The sequence below is a fragment of the Morchella importuna genome, assembly GCF_003444635.1.
Source record: "Morchella importuna strain M04M26 chromosome Unknown Morimp01GS019, whole genome shotgun sequence".
NCBI lineage: Eukaryota > Fungi > Ascomycota > Pezizomycetes > Pezizales > Morchellaceae > Morchella > Morchella importuna.
In genome coordinates this window covers 229,298-255,586 of record NW_025763416.1, presented here as the reverse complement: position 1 = coordinate 255,586, position 26,289 = coordinate 229,298, and the positions used below count along the sequence as shown (strand labels likewise).

General features: G+C 46.2%; 4 protein-coding genes across 4 annotated transcripts; 1 reads left to right on the top strand and 3 right to left on the bottom strand.

Annotated features, from left to right (window-relative positions):
- Positions 1 to 1,287: 1,287 nt before the first annotated feature.
- LAJ45_06457 (uncharacterized protein) lies at positions 1,288 to 4,290 on the bottom strand (the record flags this gene model as incomplete). The annotated part of the gene is made up of 3 exons (XM_046116021.1): positions 1,288 to 3,868; positions 3,944 to 4,059; positions 4,186 to 4,290. The coding sequence occupies 3 exons, from the start codon at positions 4,288 to 4,290 to the stop codon at positions 1,288 to 1,290; spliced, it is 2,802 nt and encodes a 933-aa protein (XP_045970682.1).
- Positions 4,291 to 7,707: 3,417 nt separating this feature from the next.
- Positions 7,708 to 11,854, bottom strand: LAJ45_06456 (uncharacterized protein; the record flags this gene model as incomplete). Its single annotated transcript, XM_046116020.1, has 6 exons — positions 7,708 to 7,952; positions 8,330 to 9,284; positions 9,341 to 9,511; positions 9,602 to 10,155; positions 10,253 to 10,352; positions 10,550 to 11,854. 6 exons carry the CDS (start codon positions 11,852 to 11,854, stop codon positions 7,708 to 7,710), a joined length of 3,330 nt encoding a protein of 1,109 aa, XP_045970681.1.
- A 1,514-nt stretch (positions 11,855 to 13,368) lies between these two features.
- On the bottom strand, positions 13,369 to 16,346 carry LAJ45_06455 (uncharacterized protein; the record flags this gene model as incomplete). The annotated part of the gene is made up of 8 exons (XM_046116019.1): positions 13,369 to 13,582; positions 13,639 to 13,869; positions 13,929 to 14,916; positions 14,974 to 15,096; positions 15,159 to 15,567; positions 15,615 to 15,739; positions 15,854 to 15,935; positions 16,203 to 16,346. 8 exons carry the CDS (start codon positions 16,344 to 16,346, stop codon positions 13,369 to 13,371), a joined length of 2,316 nt encoding a protein of 771 aa, XP_045970680.1.
- Positions 16,347 to 22,360: 6,014 nt separating this feature from the next.
- LAJ45_06454 (uncharacterized protein) lies at positions 22,361 to 24,467 on the top strand (the record flags this gene model as incomplete). The annotated part of the gene is made up of 5 exons (XM_046116018.1): positions 22,361 to 22,569; positions 22,656 to 22,717; positions 22,778 to 23,158; positions 23,216 to 23,692; positions 23,752 to 24,467. 5 exons carry the CDS (start codon positions 22,361 to 22,363, stop codon positions 24,465 to 24,467), a joined length of 1,845 nt encoding a protein of 614 aa, XP_045970679.1.
- Positions 24,468 to 26,289: the final 1,822 nt, after the last annotated feature.

Here is a 26,289-nt window from a genome sequence, read left to right as displayed (position 1 = left end):
CACACTATCTCAAGCACCCTCAGTAACTAGACAGCATCTACGAAGGTGGTAGACTGGGAGCCGGGGTAGTAGTGAATATGGTGTGGTAGAGGGGGGGGAAAGGTGGGGGGTGAAGACCAGAACGGTAACAACGCCTTGGTTGGGTCTCTGTTGATATCCATTCCAAGATGCGAGTGCACTAGATTCCCCTATAACGCACTTGATTTTATCGCTCTCACCACCCATCACTCGCCCTCCCTCCCCCGCCCTCCTTTCCCGATAGTGCCTGCGCTCGCGCTTACGAGGCAGCCAAGGACCCCCCCCCCCCCCCAAATCCCGCAGTTCTCCGTGGCGCAATTGGCTAGCGCGTTCGACTGTTACAGAGGGCCCCCCCCCCCCTTCCAACCAAGGGGGACCAGTTTCTTCTGCAATCGAGAGGTTGACAGTTCAAGCCTGTCCGGGGAAGCATCAATTTTTTTTTTCCTTTTCCCCCTGTCTGCTTGCTTGGTTGCCAAGAAAGAATTTTTTTTTTCACAACGACAAGGGCGATTTTGATCCAAAAACAAGATTTTTTATTGGATTTTTTGTTACGACAGATCTCTGGCGATTTAATTGAAGCTTTCTTTCCTTGCCTGTATGATACCTCATATCCAGAAGAGGGGGGGGGTTACATAATAATATACAACGTAAGGAAGGATTGGGAAGGGACTCAATTCGCACACGCAAAAAAGATCAAGCAGACATGCACGGAAGAGGAGAATGGAGATCGAAACGAAGAACAAAAAAAAAGAGGATACAGATATATCGAATCGACTCAGCCGACAAAAAAAAAAAAGGACTAACGTAACTTAACGGATAGGTATCTTGCCATATATGCCCGCCACAGTGAAAAACAGAACAGTAACAGTAACAATATGATGATGAATGATGAATGATGAATGATATGGGATATTGGTACAATGCAAAAGTACCCCCTCTGCTCCCTCCCCCCCCAAAAAAAATGGCCGAAACAACTCGAAACAGAAAAGACAACTCCTTCATGCTAGTATCCATGCATGTATGACCCATGCACCGACATTCCCGCTACTCTTGCTAAAAAAATAAATTCAAAAACCGAGAAGAGAATAATAAGAAAAAGAAGAAGAGAAAGAAAATGGAGATAGTAAATCACCCGTCCCCGAAAAAGAAAAGAAAAAATTGTAAGAAAAGACCCCCTTCAATTATCACGGCATTCATGGTCACCGACCCATCCCGTATTTTCCATCATTACTCAGAACAAAAGTAAAAACCCATAGCAACGTCGCAGCATTAATACCTCCTACGGGTTCTACCCAGATTCGTAGACCCGATGTTGATCATACTCATCTCCTGGCTCAACAAGTAATCCTCCCTACTCAGCTGGCCATTTCCGCCCGGGATTGGGATCTTCGCCGGGATTGGGGGTCCTGAGGTGGGGGCACGCGATGCCCTGGAGGTGGGTGCATATGAGGCAACCTCCATTCCAGTATATCTTGGCTCTTCGTACCCGTAATTTTCATAACCCTTTGAAGGGACAAGAGCCCGAGAGTCTCTGTTCCTGTCCCTATCCTGACGACGCTGTTCCCTCTCGCCCTGAGGGTTGTACATTACCATGGCTCCAGGAACCATGGAATGACGGTTCCTGCTGGTACCCTCCTGTCTCGAGCCCGAGCTGTTACTTGGCACAAGCGCCATGCTCAGCGAGTTCCTGTGCTTCTTCTTTCTCTCCCGCTCCCTGTCTCTGGGGGCCTCGACTGCGCTGTCGTTGGGGTTTACAAATTCTCTTTTTGGTACAGAAGGAGGTGGAGGAGGTAGAGCCAATCTCTCAGCCTTCTTTGGCGGGAGAGGACTCAAGCTACGGAGAACTCTCTCCTTCCTGTGATTAGCAGGAACTTGCGGAGGAGGACGCGGGCTACGCTTCTTGAGCTCTGGTTCTGGTGCAAAGCTCTCGGGTGGGAGAATATCAGTTCCATCAAGCACACGGTTTGTCCCAGGACTAATCATCTTCTTGGGCTTCTTGGACTCTGCTTCAACAGCTGGGCCAGGGTTGATAATATTGAAAGAGTCAGGTGAAAATGGAAGTCCCTCTAAGGGCTTTGGCGAAGGAGGTGGTACCGGCTTCCTCTCGGGGGCAACCATCATCGAATTCCTCTTATTGATACTAGTAGTCGCTTCAGCCATGGCCCCCACATTTCTTTCGCCATGAATTGGCATCGGCTTGACCATTGGTGCTGGCCGTTGTTTCTTCGTTCGTTCAATAACCTGGTCCTCTGGTAAGAGCTGTGGCTGATAAAGCGCAACATCCTGGACTTCCTCTACCTGAGGCCGATGGTAGTTCTTGCTGGGCACGTGCTGCATTTGCCCCCCCATTTGTGGCGTAGATGCATTGAGATGGAGCAGAGCAGCAACCTCAGCAGAAGCGGCTTCATTGAAGCTCAATCCCCTCCCCCTCGTAACTCTCTCTGTCTCTTCCTCCGGAACAAATCCAGGGACGAGACTGGGCGGAATTGGCACACCGTTCCTACTAGGCGGGATATCCCTGCCCCGAGACGGTGCTCTTTCTTCAAGACCAAAAGCAGCCATTTGCGCGTGTGCATCGTCGTAAGCAGCAATATTTTGCTCCGCGAAAGAACGTAGTGGCTTGACCTGCCAATCAGGCTCTTCCATACGCGTCGGGGCGGGCTTACGGGCATGTGGCGGCGGCGGCGGCGGTGGTGGGTCATCATTATTCCTAAGACTGGCCTGTGAGCTGGTAGATGTAGATCCAAACGAAAGACCAGGAATCTCGTCCTCGGGGCGTATCCCGTTGTATTCTTGGTGTCTTGAGCGCCTATTATGGTGCGTGTTTGGAGAAGGAGCGGGACGATCGTCGTACTCCTCAAACCCTTGCTGGGGAGGGAACTCGTTCTGGGGCCCGGGGTAAGAACCGCCATATTGGTCGAATTGCATTTCCGGCGAGTCGATTGGGTTATTCTGCTGGTAGAACTGCCAATCTGGCACACTTTGATAATGTCTTAGAAGAGACTTCTGTCTTCGATGACCCGAAGCATTTCCCTGCTGGCTTTGCTGCTGAGATGGAAGAACAAGCTGAGTAGCAATGTTTGTCGCCGAATGATGGCGGCCATCTCCCTGGTAACTTCTCGAGTGTAACGGTGGGGGAGGAGGGGGTGTCTGATGGCCGTTTCGGACATCTGGTTCGTCGTATTGGCCCAACATATCCATACCCGGAATATAGCTATCATGTTGACCATATGGGTCATAAATTTCATTCCCAGGGTTCACAGCAGCAGGAGTCATGGCGATTCCTCCTCTGTTGTTCGGGAAACTAATTGGTCTTGAACCCCTCATCTCTCTATGATGAGCTCGCGGGTCCGAATGGTGGCTTTGGTGAACCTGCGGGTGGTGGGGATGCCTTGACCTCCTCGTCACACGCGCAGGCTCTTGAGACTGTTGAGATGGCAAACTCAAGTCCTCTCTCGAGAGACTTGGGTCTGACGGTAGCGGTCTCCTTTTCGGTATCCTCTCCTTTGATCCCATGTCTCGCGCACCACCAAGCTTCCGCATCGGATCCCTTCTCCTCTCTTCAACTTCCCTCTGCTTCACGACCGACGTCTCGTCACTCCTCTTCTGCATTTCCGGCGTTGGCCTCATGTCCCAGAACGTCAATTCAACCAAGATTTCTCCTGCGTATTTGTCCTTGCACTTCAGCCCCCTCCAGCCATCGTCGGTTCCACCGCCGGTCACTAGAATCTTGTCGAGACGTATGCTGCACTCGCCAATTAGGTCGGTCTTCTTATCGTCGTTAAACACGGTGATCTTGAGCTTCCTATAATCCGGTGAGTTGCGCACAGGGAACCGGAGTTCCTTATCCCTACAAACACAGATAAACCCGTTAGAAACAAACACGGGCCCGAGTGAAGTCCTGTTGCGAGACACAAAAACTCACCACCGCGGTGTTTGACCGCCACGAACATCTGTATCCGTGCGCTTTCCCTCCTTCCCCAGACGTGCGACAGCGTACGGATCCTGCTTCCCAATTTTCTTCCGGTTTGGCAAGTTTTTCTATCGCAAAAAAATCTCGAGGTCAGCAGAGTTACCCAAGGCCCAAGGCGGCACCAACCAATGACAAAAAACGGGGTGGAGCACGACGACGACGGCAGCGGTTGGAATAACGGTCCGGGTACTTACGGCTTTGTCTAAAACCACAATGAGTGTACCAATTACCGGCCCATCTATTGAGAGATCAGACCAAATTCCGGCGGGATGCGCTTCTTTTATCCCGGCCCGAACCATCTTTGTTTTCTATACTTCTGTTTTTTCTTTTCTTTTCTTGTTTTCTTTCTTTCTTTGGTAAGCTGCTCAAACACGGGCAGCAAGTCTCTTTTCCAAACTCAAAACCACACACAGCTTCGAAAGGGTGTGTTCAAAGTTGGAGGTAGAGGAAAAGAGGGTTGCGAGGGTAAAAAGACGTATTTAAGTGAATCCCAGTTTTTCTTGAAAAAAGGCTCGAGATGTAAAAGGTAAAAATAAAAGAAAAAAGGTCGGAGGAATGATGCAGTAAAGAGTAAAGCGAGAAGGGTATACTAGGAGCGTAGAGCAAGTACAAACGGCGTGCAGCAACCAGCAGAGTGTTGTAATACCTAGTCTCTACTGCAAGATCTGTCTGGACGGATGACTTCCTGCAGGAAGGTGGTAAAGAAGGGGAAAAAAGAAGGGAAAGGCAATCAATGCGGTAAGAGTAGAATCGAGCAAGACTCGAGAAGGATGTATGTAAAGGGTAGGTGTGGGGGGGGGGGTATGTGCGATAGTTAGAGGAAGGATATGTAGTGAGTGGGTGGTTGTCTAGTGTTGACGTCGACAATTGGCTGCTAGAGGGAGCAGTAGCAACGGAAGCATTACATAGACAGACAGGCAGACAGAAAGAGAGACTACAGAGGAAAGAGAGAGCAAGCAGAACAGCGGTTGGGAGAGGGAAATAGTGTGGCGCGCTACTTTACCTACATTACTCTATTGTGAATTCAAGGGAGGCTGGGGTTATGTTGTCTCGGGCAACCGATCATTGCTAGGGGGAGGGATGGAGTGAGGGTGAGTGTTCGAATTCTACTTTGGCTCCGTAGCAGTTAGAGGTAACAGAACCCACCCCGCGTAGCCAACCACAACCAGGGCCAACAGCAGGGAAGAACCCCTCCACTGCATCCCCGCAAATGTGCCTGGCGCTGCGAGGCTGCAAACGTAGGTACCCCTGGACGGAACCCGAAACGGTGAAATGTAAACAACTGCTATCTACTGAGGAGATGCCCTCACAATTAATTACGCTTATCGCAACTCCCCCACCCCCCATCATCATCATCTTCTTGGTGTCTCGTCCATTCCTCACCCCCCCCCCCAAACCACTCAGCCTCGTGATTCGAGGGAGTAATTGAACGAGTGGAGATGGTGAATTCCACCATCAAATTAGACTCCAATAAGAAAGTATGTAGGGTACATATAATAACATAGCCCACTGCCCACCATTGCGAGTACCGACGTACTCTACAATACAAACAACAACACCTCGGCCCTCGACGACGACGACAACGACAACGACTGCAGCTGGACATGGCATAGACATCAAACCAAACAAACACTCCCTCCCTCGCTGTGGCAAGCAAGTGTAACGCCACACTGGACTGGAAAACACGCAATCCGATACAAGCCCGTCAATCAATCAATGTTGATCTCGGAAATTACTTTAGCGGCGCACCGCGCGGTGTGTTACTATTTTTGCAGCTCGAACCCGGTAAAAATCTCCATGACAGAGTATCATCATGCTGTATGAATGGATGCAGCAGCTGTTTGGATTGATGAGACGAACCTTTTCTTTTAAAAGGGGGAACAAAACAAAAAAAGAAGGGAAAAAAATGATTTATTTGAACACACGCGCCAAACTGCGATCCTTCCAAGGCATGCTCGTGGCACAATGCCACCGCGCAACCTGCAACTGACTGATTGACAGGTTTGTGCTGCTGCTGATACTCGTGCTACATGGATAGACATGGGACCCATAATTTAACGTCTCCCACGGCCATGGATCAATTGCGGTCCTCAACGCGCGAAGGAAAAGAAAGAAGACGAGAGAAAAAATAAATAGAAAGGCTGGGAAATTTGTTTATTTTCCTGCTTTCTTTCTTTCTTTCTTTTTTCCCCACGCGCTTGACTGTCACAAGGGGGTGGAAAAGAAACCACTACGGATCAATGCCGGATCTTCAACCCGACCCTATATATATTGAGGGGGGGGGGGGGGTTATCATCATGCAGCAGTTCTAATTCCGCCTTGACAAACCATCATTCCAAACAAAAGAGAAAATAAAAAATAAAAAATAAATTTAATATCGCTCGCTGGGTACAGCGACCGGAATGATCTATGGAAAAACAGGGGGGGGTGAAATTGTATGGCGAAATATATGTGCACCATATAACTGTTTTTTCCATAGATCATTCCTATCGCTGTACACGCGGTTCAAACGCGTCGAACCGTGCTTCGTAATCCAGGAAGGGGCTGGGGGCACAGATCATCTCGCGCACCGCCTCCTCCTCTGACTACCACAGTCCAAGATCTAAGGGTTTGATACACGCGCCCTACTATACTCCACTCCAGAGTACCTACGTATCCTCTACATGAGGCTCACACAGTAGGCCGTACATATATCACGGCATGTAAAAAAAGTTCCGAGATGCAGGGAATCACCAGGATTCCGGGGTGCTGATTTTTTTTTTGTTGCAAGGATGTGTGCTTCTCCGTCCTCTCTTACCTTCCTCCCATGATGTCATACATACATGTCTTCCAATCCCATCGCACGGAGTGAGGGGGCGGGGGTAATGATAGTCCCGGAAATTCTTTACTTTCGGGGCCGGGAGGATGTGTTAGACATGGTTGTGCTCTGGGTATGTACCTACAGGATTAGAGTACTGCGGGCGTGGTTAGGAGATAATAATCTGTAAAGTGATACCTGGTTAGATTACCTAGACTAGTGCTATTGTTTACAGTGTGTTTCTGCAGATGCTGTGGGAGAGTCTATTTTGTGTAAATGTTGTTTTGGGCGGGCGGGGTTTGTCCAACCTCACGCTTTTCGACCCCTGTGATCATTTCCAACACTTAGTTTTACCGAGTGATGGGTTGTGAATAGAAATTTGACTTTCTGATTTTAGCAACCTAAAACAAGCAATCATCTAGTCTTTCTAATCCATAGTCCATTTGGCGTATTTATATATTACTATAAAGACGGATACGTGTTCGGTTACACCCGTTACAGGAAAGGCTTGTATCGAGTCTTAGGATCAATTCATTCATTTTATCGGTAAGCCTTCATCTAGCAAAATTTCCATGTAAATGGCCAAAGCTGCCATCAGCCAATCATTACAGTCATTATCTAGGCTAAAAACGCCAAGAGAAGGAGAAAAAAGTACGAGATAAGTAGAGAAACGCTGAATGACACATAGACCAGTAAAAAGAACATTTCAGATGGATACTATGAGTAAAGAGAGAAAAAGGAGAGAAGACACAAATGTGATAGAGAAAAATGCAGTTTCTTGCCCTGCGGTGAATAAAATGGGCCTCCCATAGAGAAACATAAATCAGGAACAAGATCAAATAGATAGAAATGAGTTATGTTATACCAGGGAACAAACGGAAAGGGGGGTAAGAGTAAAAGCCAAAAGGAAATCCTCAACTTAGCGCCACCAAGGCCCCGGCGGGAAAAGTGCCGTCTGACTAGTATCAGACTTCTTGACCTCAACAAATCCCCTGTTCCTCTCAATCTCTGGCGGACTTCTCATAGGGCTAGTATTGACGGTATTCGACATGTCCATGAACATTTCCGTTTGATCATCTAGGGCCATGAGGCGGGGGATGCTCCCATCACCGGCGATCGTGTTATCAAGAAAATGTTTCTGTGCCCAATAATTTGGTGAAAAGCCTATGTTTCAGATAAAACTTTGGTTAGCGAAGAGTTTAAATAAGGTTTCTCATGTAACAACATTCCCGAACGAGGGAAGGGAAGTTCAAGCGAACTAGATAAAGAACAAAAACATCCAATACCAGATGGCAAGGGACTAGGTGTTTCATAGTTAACTGTGACGTGGTCTAAATGCTAACCAGAGGTAACAGAGAAAAATATATAGGGGCTGAATCAAGCTAGCGTACATGCATGTACCCCTCATTTCAAGCCGCCAATATGAAAGGGGGAATATATGTCTCAAAATAGCAATGAGGTTGCTGCTTCTGTTAAGGAAGATGTAGGGAAGTGATTATAATCATGCTAATAGGTGCGTGGGAATTATTTTTGCTACATACCCTCGTTTACTTTGTTCTCATTCTCTCGCACCGCTTCTTCTGCTACGATTCCCGCAGTCCACATAGGATCATCTCCATCAAATCCACCGCCGATTCCGCCCAACATATCCCCACTCATTGCCCTGGTTTTATATACCAGAGCGGTCTCTAGTCGACTGATATATTGTGGTGTTTCCCTCTCATCCTCCGGTGGTTGCCAAAAGTTAACTCTCAACTCCGTCGAAGGCAATTTTCCATTACCGCTAGCTGTGGGAGCCTGGGACCCATCGGTTTTTTGGGCTCTCGGTTCTTCAGCTTCTTCAAAAGGATCCTTTTCGACTGCATCGTGGCGCCAGGCAAATCCCATCCAAGCTCTCCAGGTTGGATCCTTCCCTAAAATCCAAGGGTTTCCAATGACAATCAAACCCTGCTTTGCCCTGGTCAATGCTACGCATGCCCTCCTGTTCTCAAAAACCACGCCTAATCCTCTCTCTAGATCACCTTCAAGGAATCGCTCTCGGGATCTAGTGGTGCAGATGATAACGAGCTTATGTTCACTTCCCTGGTAGATCTCAATGGGCCCCACATTGACATTTCTAAGGCCATAAGACGGTGAACGCAAGGCCTTTCTGAGACGTTTAATCTGTTCTCTGAATTGGGCCATGATGGCTATTTCATAAGGCTCAATAAGCCCAGATGCCACAAGGTCTTTGGCAATATTGCAAGCAATCTGAATTTCTCGAAGGTTGTAGAAGGACACTCCCTCTTCATGCCATTCATCCTGCCCACCATTCAAACAAAACTTAATTGGTATTCCTTTGCGACCTTTCCATCCAGCCCAGCATTCCATGCCCTCTGTACCTCTCGCTTCTGGTACCAAAGTGTCATTATAGAAAAGTGCACTTGGCACCGCTAGAATCGCCGGATGTGAACGGTAATTTCTAATCAAGTTTGTGAACGGTGGTCGGAGATATGGCTACATCCAAGTCAGCAGATGATAAACCCGTTTTTTTGAGGACATGATAATCCCACCAGTAAAGCCTTCTTCCTTTCGAGAATCCTCTCAGCACTCCAGCCCGTGGGGTTTTGCTCGACACCAAAGCTGTGCCTAGCCAGAGGATGCTGACTATATATCTCCCTCAGAAAGAGTCTTTCAAAAAGACTCATATCCAGTTGGGGTATTTTACTGGTTGTTCTCGGGCCCTAGGATTTCCGTCAGCAACTTAAAAGGAAAGAAAGAAAAAAAAACGAAAAAGAAAAAAACAAAAAGAAACTGTCAAGTGGAAGACCCACCAATTGCTTTTGATCTCCTGCCATTACAAAGATTGGCCTATCAAGACTGGCCTCCTCCGGTGGTGCCACAACAGAAAGCGCAACTGCAACTTCTGGTTCGATGCCTTGTGCCGCTTCATCCAAGAGGAGAGCTGTCCAATGAACATTGACACTCTGGCCCTTCTCGACCACTCCATGCCTACCGTTGTCATCCTTCTCGTCCCCAATTCCTCTCAACGAATCAACGACGCCTTTCTCCCACCTAGCTAAATCCCTGTTTGTGCACCTGGCTTCCACCAGAATCTCGGCATCTCGAGTGGAGCAGACAATTACTCTGAAGCCCATAAGTGTTTTCCATTCCGGAAGAGAAAACATGTCATTGGCTATGTAAGAATACGGCAATAATTCCCCTGGAACTTCAGGAAATGTTCGAGCGCTCGACTGTAAGCGGAATAGTACTTTCGGATTCAGGTACGGGATGAGACGTTTGGCCAATGTATCTGCTGCTTCATGCGATGGTGCACAGAGAAGGATATGATGTTTCGGACTAGACGGCGTGAAGATCAGTTGTAATACTGGATAGAAGAAAACCACACAACCCCAATTAGTTATCTATCATTCGTCCAATAGAAATGATTGAAGGGGCTGGGGTAAATTTTCCTCCTTACATACCTGCTTCTACTATCGTTTTTGTTTTGCCGGTTCCTGGGGGCCCAGAGATGAGATACGGGATATTCCCGTAATTTTGCTGGACAATTGCGTCGACTGCTTTCTGTATGTTCACTTAGCTTACCATCCATTACCCAAACCCCGCCAGATAGAGATAAAGAAGAAATTGATGCCCAAAGACGCGAAAGAAACCTTTCCGACACAAAGCCCAATAGGGAACAGTTTTTTAATAGCAAAAGGCCGCCTTGTTATGATACAGGATGACGAATATCTCAAGCACACCAAAAGAGCTAGCCTTACCTGTTGTTCATAGTTCAGCTCTCCGTCAAACCACCCTCGATTAAAAGCTCCTTTGCCCAAATTCCTTTGCAAAACACCGTCTGCTTTTTCTGGAAACAGCATTCTCCTCACGAACCCTCCTCCCCTAGGTATATCTTGGTTTACAGATCCATTAATACCGTTGCTGTTAACTCCATTTATTCCATTTATATTTAAACCATTTATTCCGTTGGTTATAACGAGCCTCTCCTTCGCGTCGACATTCTTCAGCTCCCCTCCAAGGTCTTCGACAGCCCTGGCAGGACCGGCCCACCGCTTTTCTTGAACGCAGAAGCAGACGTTAAAACGTCCACTTTCCATCATCAAATGATCCACCCTGAGAACAATGTACCCAACTGTCTTGTCCATGCCATAAACACAGGCATCGTATTGGAATCCGTTAAAGGACCCTCCCCCCATCGCCATGTAGCTAGCTGGGTGGATTCGGACCTGTCTAAGCCTCACAACATCTCCAAGTTGCACCAAAGGCGTGTTTTCCCGGATCCCAGGAACAATCAATCTATACAAGCTCTGTGACAGGTCTTGAACGTAAAGTGGTTCATTGTACATATCGTACTTCCGGAACCTTTCGTGCTGAGACGATACTTCATGGGAGAGAAGATTGAAGAAATAGTCGAAGTAGGTGGAAGGGTTGAGATCTGTTGATGGAGTGGGAGCTGGTTTTGCTGGTGTTGGTGGAATAGCTGGAGGAGGAGGGAGTAATCGAAGAAACGATGATCCACAAAAAGAAGATATAAAAGCATGGAATTGAATCGAAGGCGGGGGAAGAGATGTCACTGTTGCAGCAGGAAGTGTATTGATTACTTGCAAGTACTGCGGTATGAACGGGAGAGTATAAACATCCGGATACCATGGCTTTGGGGTTGAAAGGTTCGGGGCTTGCTGGCCTCCAGGAGTGAACGATGGCTGTGAAGGGTTTGGGCGAAATGGTTGGCCAGGATGGAATAAAATTGGGGATTGATGAGCAGGATGTTGCGGCGGGGGCGGAGGTAGCTGCTGCTGCTGCAGTTGCTGTTGCTTTTGTGGTTGCTGTTGCTGTTGCTGCTGCTGCACCGTAGCGGGAAAGGCCGGGGGCGCTGCCTTGAGAGTTGCAGCATACGACATTGGTGTTGATAAGAGTTGAGGATGAGGAGGAGGAGGAGGAGGAGGAGAATTGTTATGAGTAGGAGGAGAGGGTGAGAGGGGTGGGAATGAGCTCTGGGAAACTGGTGGGGGGAGCGGCGGCGGCGGTGGGGGCGGAGGAAGAGTATGGCGAGGAAGTACCATTTTTTTTTTGAAGGAAGCTTCTTCTATCGATGAAGGACGGGATATGGTGATGTATTCTTCTTTCTTTCTAGAAGATATGTTTATATCTCACTTACTCGCTCCCCTCTCTGTCCCACCCACTTTCACGTTGATAGAGAAAACAGAAAGAGAAAAAACGAGATGAGGGGAAGACCAAGGAAAAGAAATTAAGGCGGGCGAGCAACAATAATAGCAGCGAATGAATGAAGCTTGCGTCCCCGTCGCCGTCTATTTGTGGTCAGTGGACTAACGTTTTACCAAAACCTTCAACGAACTTTGCCCGAACAGTTGGCTACGAGTCCTTTGCGCGTGTGCGGGCGAGACACTGGAGCTCAAAACTAGAGCTCAAAACTGGACTGGCCTAGCCGCGCTGACCTGACGGGTCGACAGAAGAGGCCCGGGTCACCGCAAACTTGTTCATCAGCGTGATCCCACTTCTAAAGATAGAGAAGTCAGGATTATCAATTATTGGTGAGAGTTATACGGTACTCGGACCGGCGAGCAAGTGCGTCAAATCAATAACCCCCCGAGCTTCAGTTTGTGGGGTATGGGAGCTTAAAAGCTTGTCTCCTGACTTTGACCGCCGGGTAAGCGAGCTTTTTGTATTTGCTCTTGGTCTGATCGGGAGCTTCGAACGAGAACACCAAGATTCCATAGTCGCACAAGGCTTAACAAAGAATCGTGAGGTTCCTTTTTTTTCTTCTTGGGAGGAACTCAGGGATCATTCGAAAATTCTGCCTATATAAACATCTTATTGGGACCAGGTTTCGGAACTGGCAGGGGAAATGACCATTTTTGCAACAATTTCAACAGCTAACAAATCCTCCAATTCGAGTCATATTATATCGACATGAGTATAAAGTGGTTTGGAAAGGCCTTTTGAATGTTTGAATAGGTGTTTGTATATATGTATATAAATGAATATTATTTATTACAAGCTCAAGGAGCAGTACACCTAGTAAGGATGTAGTACATCGTAGTACTAAGTACATCTAGAAATAAGAGACATCCTGGCCAGAAAAACGTAGAATACCACAGCTGTAATCTGATATCACTCTCCCAGATGTAGTAGTGGTTTCGCTCGTATTATATCCGCAATTACATTACATATAGAGGGCGCCAGGAGCTAAAATTGACCACCCTATCGCCTAAACTTGCGACTCCAAAAATAAGGTCTACAATCTGCATATAGGCCGACAAAATGATATGCGAGTTCAGCGTTGATTGAATACTTCTACTTACACGAAACAGATATCTAGACCCCAGGAGTTTAACAGAAAGTGACTAAAATGAGAGATGAGGTATACGCCATCAAATGAAACGAAAAGGAACAAGAGCAGTTGAAGTAGTTGAATCGATGGAGACATAAACTTTCAGCAAGATATAACCTTGCCTCCTTAAAGTAAAAAAGAAAAGCGATGGATAAGGGTGATCATGGGTAAGTCTGTAGCCCGCAACTTCCATCAAGTATAGAACCTTTCAGCATGGTAACAATTTTATTTAGGAGGGGAACCAAAGAACAAGGGTTCTGCGGGGCTCTCTTCGGGGGTATCTGGAGGACTAGCACCCCATTTGAGGAGTAGGAGTTCCCTTTCGGAGTCTGTAGCGGAAAAGAAATCGGATGGAGCGACACAGGCGCCAAGGGCACGCCTCATATGGGAGTTGATAATGGTAAGTCCAAGTTGGTAGGAGGCATTCACCCAACCAAACCTGTAAACACACGGTGTTAGTAGTGCCGATAAGCGTGGTTTCGAATGACTACATACCCTTCTCTTGCAACACCTCTAAAATCCAGCCCTTGGTTTCCATACTCTGCGTCAACACGGTGCGGGTCGATAGGGCGGGTCACGTCATATTTCTCCACGACTACACCATTGTAATCTACGAAGGCTTTTGTAATCATGTAGAGCCAACGGTAAGCAAGACGCTCTGCTTCTTCCTTGTAGCCATAACGCTCAAGACCAACCCAAGCAAGAATCTGCTGAGGAGCCCATCCGCTACAATATACATTAATAGCCGCTCAGAAAACACCCTCAGGAGAAATAATAGGACTTACTAAGGATAATCCCATTGCCGGTTGGGCCTGTCTAAACCAATTCTACCCCTACTCTTCTCTGTACCACTTACTAAACCTCCGTGCTCCTCAAACAGTTTCATGGCAGTTTCTACCATTTTGGTAGCTTGCTTTGGAGAGCTGACTCCTGCCCACATGGCCCAAAATGTAGTGGCAGATTCATACTTGATCTGTTTCTTCGCTACCGTATCGTAATCAAAGTACATGCATTTTTCTTCGTTCCACAAGTACCTATCGATCAACATCTTGCGCCTCTTGGCCCTACGTTCCCAAGCACCAGATGTATGGACAGACCCTGTTTGAAGATCTGGGTGCCCCTTGGCTGAAAACTCCTGCGGAATAACCAAGCGTCCACCGAAGTATGTTTCAATCACCTTAGCGATGTCTGTCTCGTACTTATAAAGCAATGAATTAAGGTCAATCGTTGCCAAATTAGCGCAAACACCCTCCAGGCGATAGCTCGTATCATGCCCAGATTCACGAACAGCACGATCATGAAGGAAATATTCATCCAAAGCTGGCTCTTTGATGACGCCATCATTGTAGGCGACGATAAAATCCTCGATTGACATTCCGTGTTTCTTGGCATATGGTCCCAGATGAGAGTCAAAGTGGCTAGGTTCAGTCTCAGGAGGAACGCCAAGACCATCAGGGCGATACCTGCTCAATCCAGAAATCGGATCTAGTCGAGGTTCTGAAACCCATACAGTAAAATACTCCTTTATAGCTGCAAGGGTTGAGGTTTTAAGAAACTCGGTGGATCCTTCGAGGTGTTGGATCTTCTTGAATACACGGAGCGTCATGTCGGTTAGGAATGGTGGCTGCGAACGCGAAAGATAATATGAGCGATTCGCGTTCAAAATTTTGCCGTAATGCTCAATTTCGAAGCAAAAGTTGACGACCATAGCTTTAGCAAGGTCGGTACGATCATCAATCAGAAGGCCCAAGGCGATCATGTAACTATCCCAGCCTGTTTGGATATAATTAGAGATCTAACACTCAAAAGGTAATGCCGGGGAAAAAATACCGTATAGCTCATTGAATCTACCACCGGGGACCACAAATGGCCAGCCTCTCATTTGCTCTTTGCCATCATCGTCGACATACTTTTCCATGGCCAATGCGAGTAGTCCTGGCTTGTCGTTGATGCCTAAATAAAAAATGTCAAAACTCGTAATTCATAAAGACCGATAACCGCTGGAAGTTATTTACTCTTTGTGTATTCTGCCGTGATCTGCTCTGGAAGCTCCACAACGTCGAGATCTAATTCAGGTTGCTCCTTGGCTATCCGTTGGTAATATTTCAACTGGTCCGGTGCCCCTCTAGGAACGTAAATTCTTGGCCTAGGATCCTTCATCCTCTCGGCCTTTGGGTCTTTAGCAACGATATCAATAACACTTGCATCAATTCTCCGAGTCAGACCGTCCCAGAAGCTATGTTTTATCAACCGACGGAGGCGAGCAACTGGGTTCTCATTTAAGCGGGCCTCGTCAAGGACGATGTGTTTGCGTCCGTAGTCAATTGCCAATGTAAGCTCTTGTAGAAGGTTTGATAGCATGTAAGTCCCACGAACTTGACTGTGATTATAGCCATTGGAGTTTGCGGTTCCTAATGAGAGTACCTGATTTCATTAGATTTAATCGCGACTCGGTGAAAGAAGAGCTTTACCTTCGGCCCACCATCCTCAATTGTAATTTGAAAGTTGCCGTCCGTGTCTTCAGATGCAAGCAAGCTCCTGTAAGTAGATTCGACATTGATTAAAAATTTTCTAGGATTATGTGCGTTATAATCATCTAGTTAATTCCATCCGTTAGCTCGGGCTCATGACAGTTGGTCCCACGGTAGCATGCCAAAGCCTGCTGAGGTAGCTAAAGGGGTTGTGAAATCAAGGAGGACACAAAACCTACCTGCTGAAGATCTCCGGACTGGCTTTGATAGTGGTAGTGCCAGACCTCCAGATGTAGGAGCTAGTGTGTGCTTGTCATAAGTCTGTTTCCGAAGGTCAGTCGCTTGATGAGGCAAATGGAGTTATAGAAGTTCAGGGGACGAAAACACGAGGCTACAGAATCACTCCTAGAAAACATCAAGTAGGATACCTCTAAGCTAGATGGGATCTAGATGCGGAAATCCACAGTTTTCCAGAAAGGTCTTCTTGTCTTCCTCTCCTCCTCTCTTCCTCTCCCGCCAAAGCCTCTTTCTTGCCCCCATTTTTAATTGATGGGTTGATAAATGAAAACGGAAAACATTTCAACTTACCGCAGACAAGGTTCTTGGCCTACCACCTATGGCGTTGAGGTTCTGCTCCCCATAGTAGATATGAGGGGCAGAGAAAGGGTCATGATTATCATCATGATGCTTGGGCCAGTCTTTCCCAGTGCCGCTGCCGGATACAGTGGACATGGTGAGTAGATGTTGTTTCCGCGAATCTGAGTGTGTTTTTGAGAAGATGTTTGCTTAGGATTCTTTGAACAATATAGCTATGACAGTTATTGGGATGGAGGATTAACTGGGTAGATTTGGAAGATAGTGTATTTTAGAGATGGATTTTGGGAAGATTGTAATGGTTTACAATTCAGCGGCAAAGGAAGAAGGAGGGGGAGGGGGAGAATTAATGCTGGTCCCCTCAGTTCTGCTGTTACGATTACGGAGTGGGCAAGAAGGAACAAAGGCAGGTGTGATATGGACTCGGGAGGGATGGAGGGAGCTAAGAAACCCGGCACAGCTATGACGAAGGGCTAAAACAGGGATGGCTGCAGACCTGCAATGCAACCTGCGCAACGCACCCACTGTCTGCATGATATGGATATGAAAAAATGAAAAATAAAATGCATGGAAAAAATAAAAAGGCTTCAATCCGGAAGAACCGGTGGTGCCATGCATGTCACGATAAGGTTTTTGGACGTTGTAAGAACCGGCTATCATGATACATTGAAAGCTAAAAAGGAATGATTACCCAGGGTCTACATGACGTTTCCAGCTCCTTTCAATACAATTGCCCATCTACTCTATTCCAAAGCGCAGACCAGTCCTCGAAAGTTTCGTTACACAAACCCCTGTCTTGAATCTGGGAAACGGGTAATTTTCCGACTTAAAGAAACGAACAGAGTTTGATACGGCACATTCCACCCCACATTTTGGAGCCGCAACATGATCACAACATCATCGGATCCATCCCACTCAAGATTTTAGTTTCATCCTCTCCCCACGCGATATCCACATACTTGTGCTTTACTTGACCAAACATTTGGAACGTAACCACGCACACTTAGTTTCGATGGATCATTTCCTCCCTCCAATCTTTATCAATGGTTTCCACAAAGACCAGCAGTGTCTGTGAGCACCCCGATATACTCATCCCGTTCATCGCCTTTCACCCCTAAAATTGATCGCCCCCACGATGCTTCGCAACTTGGGATCTGGATGGCGCTCGAAGGCTCAATGCGGTTTAACATATTGTGGGGAATTCATTTGAAACCCTGCCTTCAGTTAGATCACCCACTGTCTGGGATGGACGGTCAAGCCCCTTGGGAATGTTTGTTCGCGCAATATGAAGTCTAGGACCCATGAATAGACTGGCTTGTTCCAAGGATCTCGTGATTGTTTCTGCCGGGAGGTTTGGATCGTGAGAGGGACCGACAGTCACGTGGTTTGTCGCTATTCGACCTGAATCTCCCAAACAACCCAGAGGGTACCGGCGAAACCCCGCTTTTGGATTTGTTTAGCGATTCTCCACCTGCTCTGGCTAGGACCCGTGTACTTTTGTGTGATCACCCGGTGCTGATATCCTTTGGGCGTATTTCGGTCTTAGCTGTTCTGAGTTGCTTTGTCTTTACGGGGCCGGGGAAGGGCGATTTGTGCGGTGCTTTCACTTGGTAAATGTATGTACAGCCACTCTACAAAAGTGTTCGTGATTCCGATTTCGGAGTGAGACATTTCTCCATATGTAACCGCGGCGGACCATCAAGAACCCCCCAAGAGAAGACTTTCCCAGTGACCAATGGCGCCCAAATTAATGAAGAATAAGATCAATGACCTATCTTCTATTTATATATAGTCACAAACTATATTATATATTTTTCGTTGTTTTGAACCTCAACTTTAATAAGATCAGTATAACGGGTGCGCCACACTGCGCACTGACATTAAAACCATATCACGAACACTTTTGCTGAGTGGCTGTATATAAATACCTACACACTGTTATTCAAGGCGAATGTACCTTGAGTACTCGGGCGTTCATTAAATGGTCGGATATCGTTGCAACTAAATCCTTACTAAGAATTCTGACTATTTAATAAACGCGTGAGTAGATCTGTTAGTACTCGTAGCTTTATAGCGTTTCCGAACACGACCAATATTGCATGACATACGAAAAAGCGCCAAATCTACCTTTTTGTATGTCATGCAATATTGGTCGTGTTCGGAAACGCTATAAAGCTACGAGTAAAGCCACACCAAATTTACTTTTTCTGAGGGGTCAGCATTTTACTGACTATGGGATAGCTCATCAACTATCCCTTCGTGTTAACAATTCTATTGTTAAACGTATCATGATTGTAAAGCTAGACGTGGTTCTATGCTATGTGTACTATTGTACTAGAGTATGTTGATAATATCTGAAGGCTTGTGCACTCATTGGGTTATTGGAATCAACAAACACCAATTGGAGGTCTGATGGTGCAGTACGCCACAGCGTACCTGACATAGTCATGGTTCGTGCTCCTAATTATGCCGGTAGTTTCGGCGAATGTAGAGTAACTATCCCCACGAACCAGAACTGCTTAGAGCTCTAGTTCCACCCATCGTTGATATGGAGCACTCTTCTCTATGGATGGATTGTAGGCAAAGGTTCACTGGAAAGGAGTGCCAGTGAAATGCTTCTATGAGACGTACTAGTTTTAAGGGAAGTACTCTAGCTCTACCTATGAGTTTATCACAAGTCACTTCTCCTTAGATTATTTCCATAGTGAGTACCGATATTTCTGGGATATACGCCCATGGGCTTAAAGCAAAGTACTGGTAGAAAAGTGCTTGCTGATTGGCTTAAGTCACGGGAATATGCATACACCACCAGTTTTCCTCCCACCACTTTGCTTTAAGCCCATGGGCGTATGGCGCGAGAAGGCATAGGGGGTGGGTGTGTCAACTTCAGAGGAACTTTTTTTGTATGGGAATTAGAGAAAATTCCACCGTCAGGCTAGGCGCTAGTACCATTATGGGGGTAGATCTCCCAATTCCTATAGATTGATTGGCTGCAAACGCCGAAGTTTACACACCTACCCACCATAGCTTCTCGAGCCATATATCCCAGAAATATCGGTACTCGCCGTTCTGTTCGTTGGCTTGACCGACCTTTGGCACCCGTCAGGAAAGAAATTCGCCTATTCAATTATTGGTGGTAAATGCTAGTAGCTTTGCTCCGTCTAAAATGATAAACACAAGGTGTGTACTCTACATAACTACAATAAGAAAAAGAAAAAATACGTACGGGGGCCACAGCATATGCATCTTACATGATGGATTCTTACCCCGCAGCGGTGTCGGTTTGATGGTTGGAACTTCATGTGTCATTTCAGCAACACAAGCAATAACAAAAAACACCCACAACACTGGTCACGATATTTATCAACCCTGCCAAACCCCACCATATCCCTGCTCATTAACGTGGGGATGTGAGGGACGAAAAAGAAAAGGTCAGGTAAATATATACCATCCGCTCTTCTCAAGCTAAGGAATACCTCCGGTTGCTCTTTGGATAGGTACCCCCCTACATGTCAAGGTCATTGTGGATCTGCTTGAACATGGTCTAGCCGGTTAGTCCAATTCAACATTTCATTCTTTACCGATATATATATCAATATATGATAAGCTTCAAACAACTTTGTTCTAGTGTAACACAGCTACAGGCACTGTAAGTAGGCTCATCAATTCTATTTAATTCTCAGCATAAATATTAAATTTTAAAGCAGCATTAGATTGTTATCCCTTAAACCTGATATAACATAAAATACCATACGACAGAATCACGCCGCTGGGGTCTTGTTATATAGGCTCGCCGCCTGGCAGAGTCGATATCTCCCATGCAATAGGATTCTCTTACTACAAATCTCTCGAGCAATTAGGGTATGAAACGATATCGTACATGTCCGCATTTGACCCCCGCCCTCCTTCGCTTTAATGTTATGCATATGCATGTAGGTACACACGGCCCTACATATTTTTGACTTGGGATTGCTACATAGTTACAATTCGAGGTATATATCCTGGCGTCGATATATATAACACTCCGTTCGGCAACACCTCAGTATCATGATATTCAGCCCAATATCGTGATATTGAGAAAATATGCAATATTTTTTCTAGCGGTAGTGTTCTGGCAACCACATAATGTCAATTTTCTCAACCTACTATCAGCTACCCAATATCACGATAAAAATATTCTGCTCCAACCTAAATATTTGAGATAGCACCACCAGAACTAGCGGCTCACCCCACCAAGTATACCCAAACTTGTGTTGTAGCCGAACACACCAATTGTAACCACAAATATGCTAGATCCCAAAAATCACATATTTGGTTGCAACCTCGCCATATTCATATCGCAGTTTTGCCGAACGGGGTATTATGTAGTTAACACGCATACGCATCCGGCCTAAATAATTTAAAAAAAAAACATCGAATAACAGGATAAAAAGATTTATTTCGTTTTCCAGCGCTGATAAACTACTGCCGTACACATTTAGCGACAACTCTCAGCTAAGGCAAAGCTTTATTTAAATGGAGTAGTGACTCTTTGGGAACTTGTGTTTCTTGGTTCTTTTACTGGCAGGTATGTGTTCACAGCAGGAAACTTCAACTAGATGTTTGCGGAACCTCGAGGGCTAAGCTGATTGCTAAAGAGAAAAGCCTATAATACGTACTTCGGGGGTGGAGACAAGTGAGAAGACACCTGTCTCAGGAGTCTGCGCGAAGGTGTCTTTTCAGTAGTACAATGACCAGTAGAATCATTGCGAAAGTGAGTTCCCCATAACCCGATAATCCTATTGGCCCTTAAAGGAATTTTTGCGCAATAATTCTACCAGACTGTGTACACCCGTGTCTAGAAAATTCCCGGATCCCGCACCAAAGCAACCAGACCACGACCAAACACCACCACGAAACCCATGGGGTTTGCTTAAATCTAAGTTGTGGAAAAGGTAGCATAAGAGGTAGAGAAGGCCTCATAGTATAGATGAGTTATGGAGAGCTTCCATTGAGGAGTGGGGATATTTCCCCCCAAGAGACCTTTGATGCGCCTTGAGCTCATAGTATGCCAAGGGCGAATCAGGCAAATGGGGGCCACACAAAATAGTAGCTTTTTTATATTTCATTTCTTTACTATCTAATTATGCCACAATTTCAATTTCATGTCTATTCAATCTGTAGTTGTCTAGATATTCGATGGGTCGCGGTTTGGTTGCTATGGAGTGGGATCCGGGAATTTTCTAGACACGGGTGTACCCAAAGTACATACACTCCATTCGACTAATAAAGCTTGCAAGAGGGCGAGTGATAGCATATGAACACTCTTACTAGTACTCGCACACCAGGTTTGTACTGGCTTCCAATGGCGTCAATACCTCGATGAGCGGTATCTAGCTGTCAATCCTGTAAGTCTATGTATGTACCGTTATACCGTTTTGACGTGACGCCAATCAAGAAATTTGAGCAAGGATTTCACGTGCCAAGACGATCAGCGTCAGGAAAATAGATACCAACCCCATGTAATCGGATACAATTTTCTAATTGAGTACCACGAGATTCATTTAAGATGTAGGCAGGAATAATACTACTCTGAGTCCGGTCATCAACTACATACAGTCTTTTACGAATACTGCCACTTGACGAACAGGGATTCCAAGTATGGAAAGAAACAGTCAAGCAACGAGATCTCCGGTCCTTTTAATTTCTATTGGCCCAAAGTCCCCTGTTCGTCAATTGGCAGTATTCGTCAAGACTGTACAGGCAATTGAGGCCATGATCAAATCTCTCTATGCATACGATCGAGATTCTGGGCCTTCAAGATATATTCTAATCCCGCGGGAGAGCTATAGAGACCCTCGATGTCGACATGAGTGCTTGTTTCTGATAAATTATCCGTGACGACAGGAGATTTGCATCGCCACCTAAGATAACCACTTCTGGAAGGCTGTAATAAGAACCGTCGGGGATGTATCACCAAATATCACTCGGTCGCTCAGGTTCATTAGAATGTAGTCGGCGGAGAGATTAGGCGAGATACGATTTAGAGGCGCTTTGAGCAATAGTTGATACATTTATGTACGTACATATAAGCATCAAAGAAATGAAGATTGTCCGGTTGCTATTAAACCCTAACCCACGAAAGACTTGGCGTATCCCACTTCACGCGTGCAATGGATAAACATGAGACCCAAGCACTTCATCCCCGCGCCATCAAACAGACCCCAAGATATTCAATGGCCGAAGGACGAAATCATCGCATCGACCACGCGCTCTCTTCGCTTATCGAAACATTTTTGCGCGCTGGACCAGATGAGGGCCAGGAGGCCTACCACGAGAGACATGATGCTGCGTTGGACAGAGCACAGCAGATTATCGATAGGTTGAGCTCTCTTAAGACCGAAGAATATATTGAGTTTTGCTGGCGATGCCCCGTGAATAAAATGGGAGGGCTGATAGTGACTCTAGCCAGGGAAAACCGAGTGTCGTGATGGATGTACAACATATTGTTGATTGTATCAAAAATAAACGTAATGATCTCTCATCTCAACCTTTCGATTGGATTAATCCAAAGCTGAACAAGAGTATAGTCGTTAGAGATCATAAATCGCCCGATCCAGCATTACGATTTTCACATCTGTGCGCCAAACTTCTAAACCAACGAGTCCTCTCACAAAAATGGGCTGTTCTCTACTTACTCCATGAGCTTGCCGATTCGCCACAATATGCCGCCCCCGTAGGTGATCAAACCTTTGTCATGGCTCCTAGCGCAGGGAACGCAGTGTTTTCAGAAGCCTTCAGCTATATGGGGTTACACAGATTACCAGGACGTGAAAAGGCTCGAGGGCCTGGGGGTGGTGGTTTAGTGGGCGGGGATCTTGGAGGACAATGGGGAAGTTTAGGAACTGGAGCTGACGAGGGGGCAATGAGGACCAAAGCGGAGCTATTAGCGGAGAGGGATGATGGAATTGGTGAGTTTCTTGAATCTTGGCGATTTTTGGGCGAGAGTCAAATCTAAGGTCTAGAAGAACCGAGTGAGCAGACTCTTCTTTCATGCTTGCCGTTTACACTTCTTGGTCTTTCATCAACCTCACTGCCATTTAACCCTGCAACTATCCCACCGAATGCGAAAGATACCACAATGCAGAAGTTTGTGATATCTATCCCGCCAAGCTTGCCGTTACCTCTAGTATCCTTGCTACACACATTAGCAGAACCGTCACTATTATATAGGTCACTCAATGAGTTTGTGGAGTCGTCATTCGAGGGTGAAGTCCATGGAGGGCTAGTTGGGCAATCTCTCAAGTCTGCCATGGGTTTAGAGCTTAGGGGATATATTAACCTTATTGGCGGGCTAGAAAGTGAGATCCGGAGGGCAGTTGCAACATCCGATACCAACAAAGGAGTGAGAGCGGCCGGAGTCACTCTGAAAAGATGTGTTGTCTGGACAAGAGAGGCGACTATGGGGCTGAGATTGATGAGCTTGATTGTTGAACAAACGAAAGGTACGTGTCAAAACCCTCGCTGTTGGGAGAATTTGGTATTGAATTGTCACTTTAATTAGATAAAAAGGGCGGACAACTTATTTCCACCATTCACACATTTGCATCATCACATGGTGACCCTTTTGTGCATTCATTTGCTGAACGTTTGTTGAGCCACGTTACTCGTCCTTTCTATGATATGCTCCGACACTGGATCTATGATGGCGAACTTACCGATCCTTACCTGGAGTTCTTTGTTATTGAACAAAACCCGAGTATCCCTGATATGGGCGGTGCCAAAGTTGGTGCCTCTTCCGTATGGGAGGATAAGTACACTATACACTCATCGCAAGTTCCAACAATAATCACAGAGTCCTTCGCAAAAAAGGTATTCCTCATCGGAAAATCACTCAACTTTATTCGTCATGGCTGTAGCGACGCAGAGTGGGTGATGAGCTACTCAAAATCTACCTCTAAAGAGCTTACGTATGGAGATACTGCCCGCTTAGAGATGAGCATCGACGAGGCCTACAAAACCACCATGGCCAGATTAATTGAACTCATGTCAACTAAATTTAAATTATTTGATCATCTTCGTGCTCTTAAGAAGTTCTTATTGCTAGGACAAGGGGACTTTATTGCATTACTCATGGAAGGATTATCAGGGAGTTTAGAAAGACCTGCAAACGCTCTCTACCGTCACAATCTTACTGCACAACTGGAGCACGCGATCCGTGGGTCCAATGCACAATTTACAAATACAGCGCAGCCAGACCTCCTAATCCGGGTAGACTAGAGTAGTTTAATTGAATGTAATGCGAAACAAACCAAGCGAACTTTCACTTGCACTTACCCCGTTTCGACATTACCAGAAGACCAGGAAAAATGACAAGAGTAAATCCGAATGTCACCAAACCCTCCGACTGTTGCCGCCGACTGATCAACTACATTTGCCGCCCGAGGAAAACAGAAACTCTTTAGAAAACAACAGCGTTAATCCTTTGTGAAATCAAAATAATTCGTCAATCCACCCTCAGCATTACAAAGAGTGTTAGATAAAAACGATCGAATACAAACAGAGGGACAAACTAAATTGAATACCGCTTCCTAATAGAACCTAAACCAAGTTATCCCTTCCACATCCGATATCATCCGGTGCGTTAACTCCAGAGTGTCGAAAATTCATATCTCCGACATGCCAACATCATGCGTGACCCTTTCCTTACTCTCCATAGGGGAGCATTTGAAAGCAGTGACTCAACTATAATTCTTTTGAGCTTCGAACAGAAATCATAAATCTATATTGACGTCACCACGTTACTCGTCCTTTCTGCCAAACCTTCAAACTGAGCATCGAAATATTCCGATAGCCGACACTATGGGTTACTCAAAAACTTAGCATAAAGCCAAATGGAAAGAGTACGCGACACGAACTTTACCTCCCATGATCATGCGCCCCTCCTCCCGGGTTCAATTCACCACATAATGAAACAACCTGGAGTTCTTTTCGGTCTTACTTTCGCAAACAAAACGGTTACCCCTCGACGCCTCTTTGACAGAACTGCAAAATCTCAACATCGCTACCCTCCCCGCAAACCCAGAAACCCAATGCGCCAAATGGCTGCACTTGGATTGGGCATGGGGGAAAAAACGCCGACTATGCACCATAAGTTAAGCGTGCGGGGCCTTTCCGTGATGAGAAAGAAGCGGAGCTGCGATCCAAGTACACCTATACCAACGGAAGATTGTTGACACGTACAACTGTGCGCAAGCGTGTACCAACAATATGAAACATCACAGCCAAAGTCAACCAAAGGACCACCCCTCGCCAAAAAGGTTATTCCTACATCGGAAAATCATGCGCACATCAAATTTGCGCTGGAGGTCTTTCTTTACTATTCGTGTCTACTACAGCCCACACCCATCCGCATGCTACTAGTTGCCAAGGTCCCTAGCGCACGCAGACCCACAAAGCAACAGAATAGCAACTGCCCATAACGAACAAAGATCCGAATCACAAACAGACTCGGACCCAGACACAAACCCAAGCCCGCTACCAATACCCATAGTTAATCCCGGGCCCAAGACCCACCCACAGGAAGATGCAGCATGGGGATAACTCCCAATGCAGTTTACAACAAAAGAAGACAACGGCCTATCGCGCCCACAGCAACTGAAACTGCTGCTGGGAAAAGTAGTGATGTGTACGACAACAAAGTCCTACGTTAGCAAAATTTGGTAGGCAAGACAGCCTCTAACAAGTACGCCTAACAACCTATTCATTGTTTACATTTGTCTGTTAACAGGAACCAGATACTGCCTGGAACAACTAAGGACGGCCCCAGCCCACTGGAACCGTCCCTTTCAGACCCCTTTTCTATCTATTCACAACTCGAGCATCGACTGAGGCCTACAAAAACCACCAGCAACTATGGGCAAGGGGCACTAAAAGCCGCCAAGAATTAATGAACTTCATACATTGCCAGAAAACTCACCAAAGCCAAACCTCATAAAAACTCACAAAAAACTCTACAATATTACACTGATCACAACAACTTCATCGTCTCCGTCTTAGCATCATCTTCCCTGCTCTTGAAAGAAGTATTCTATTGCTAGGA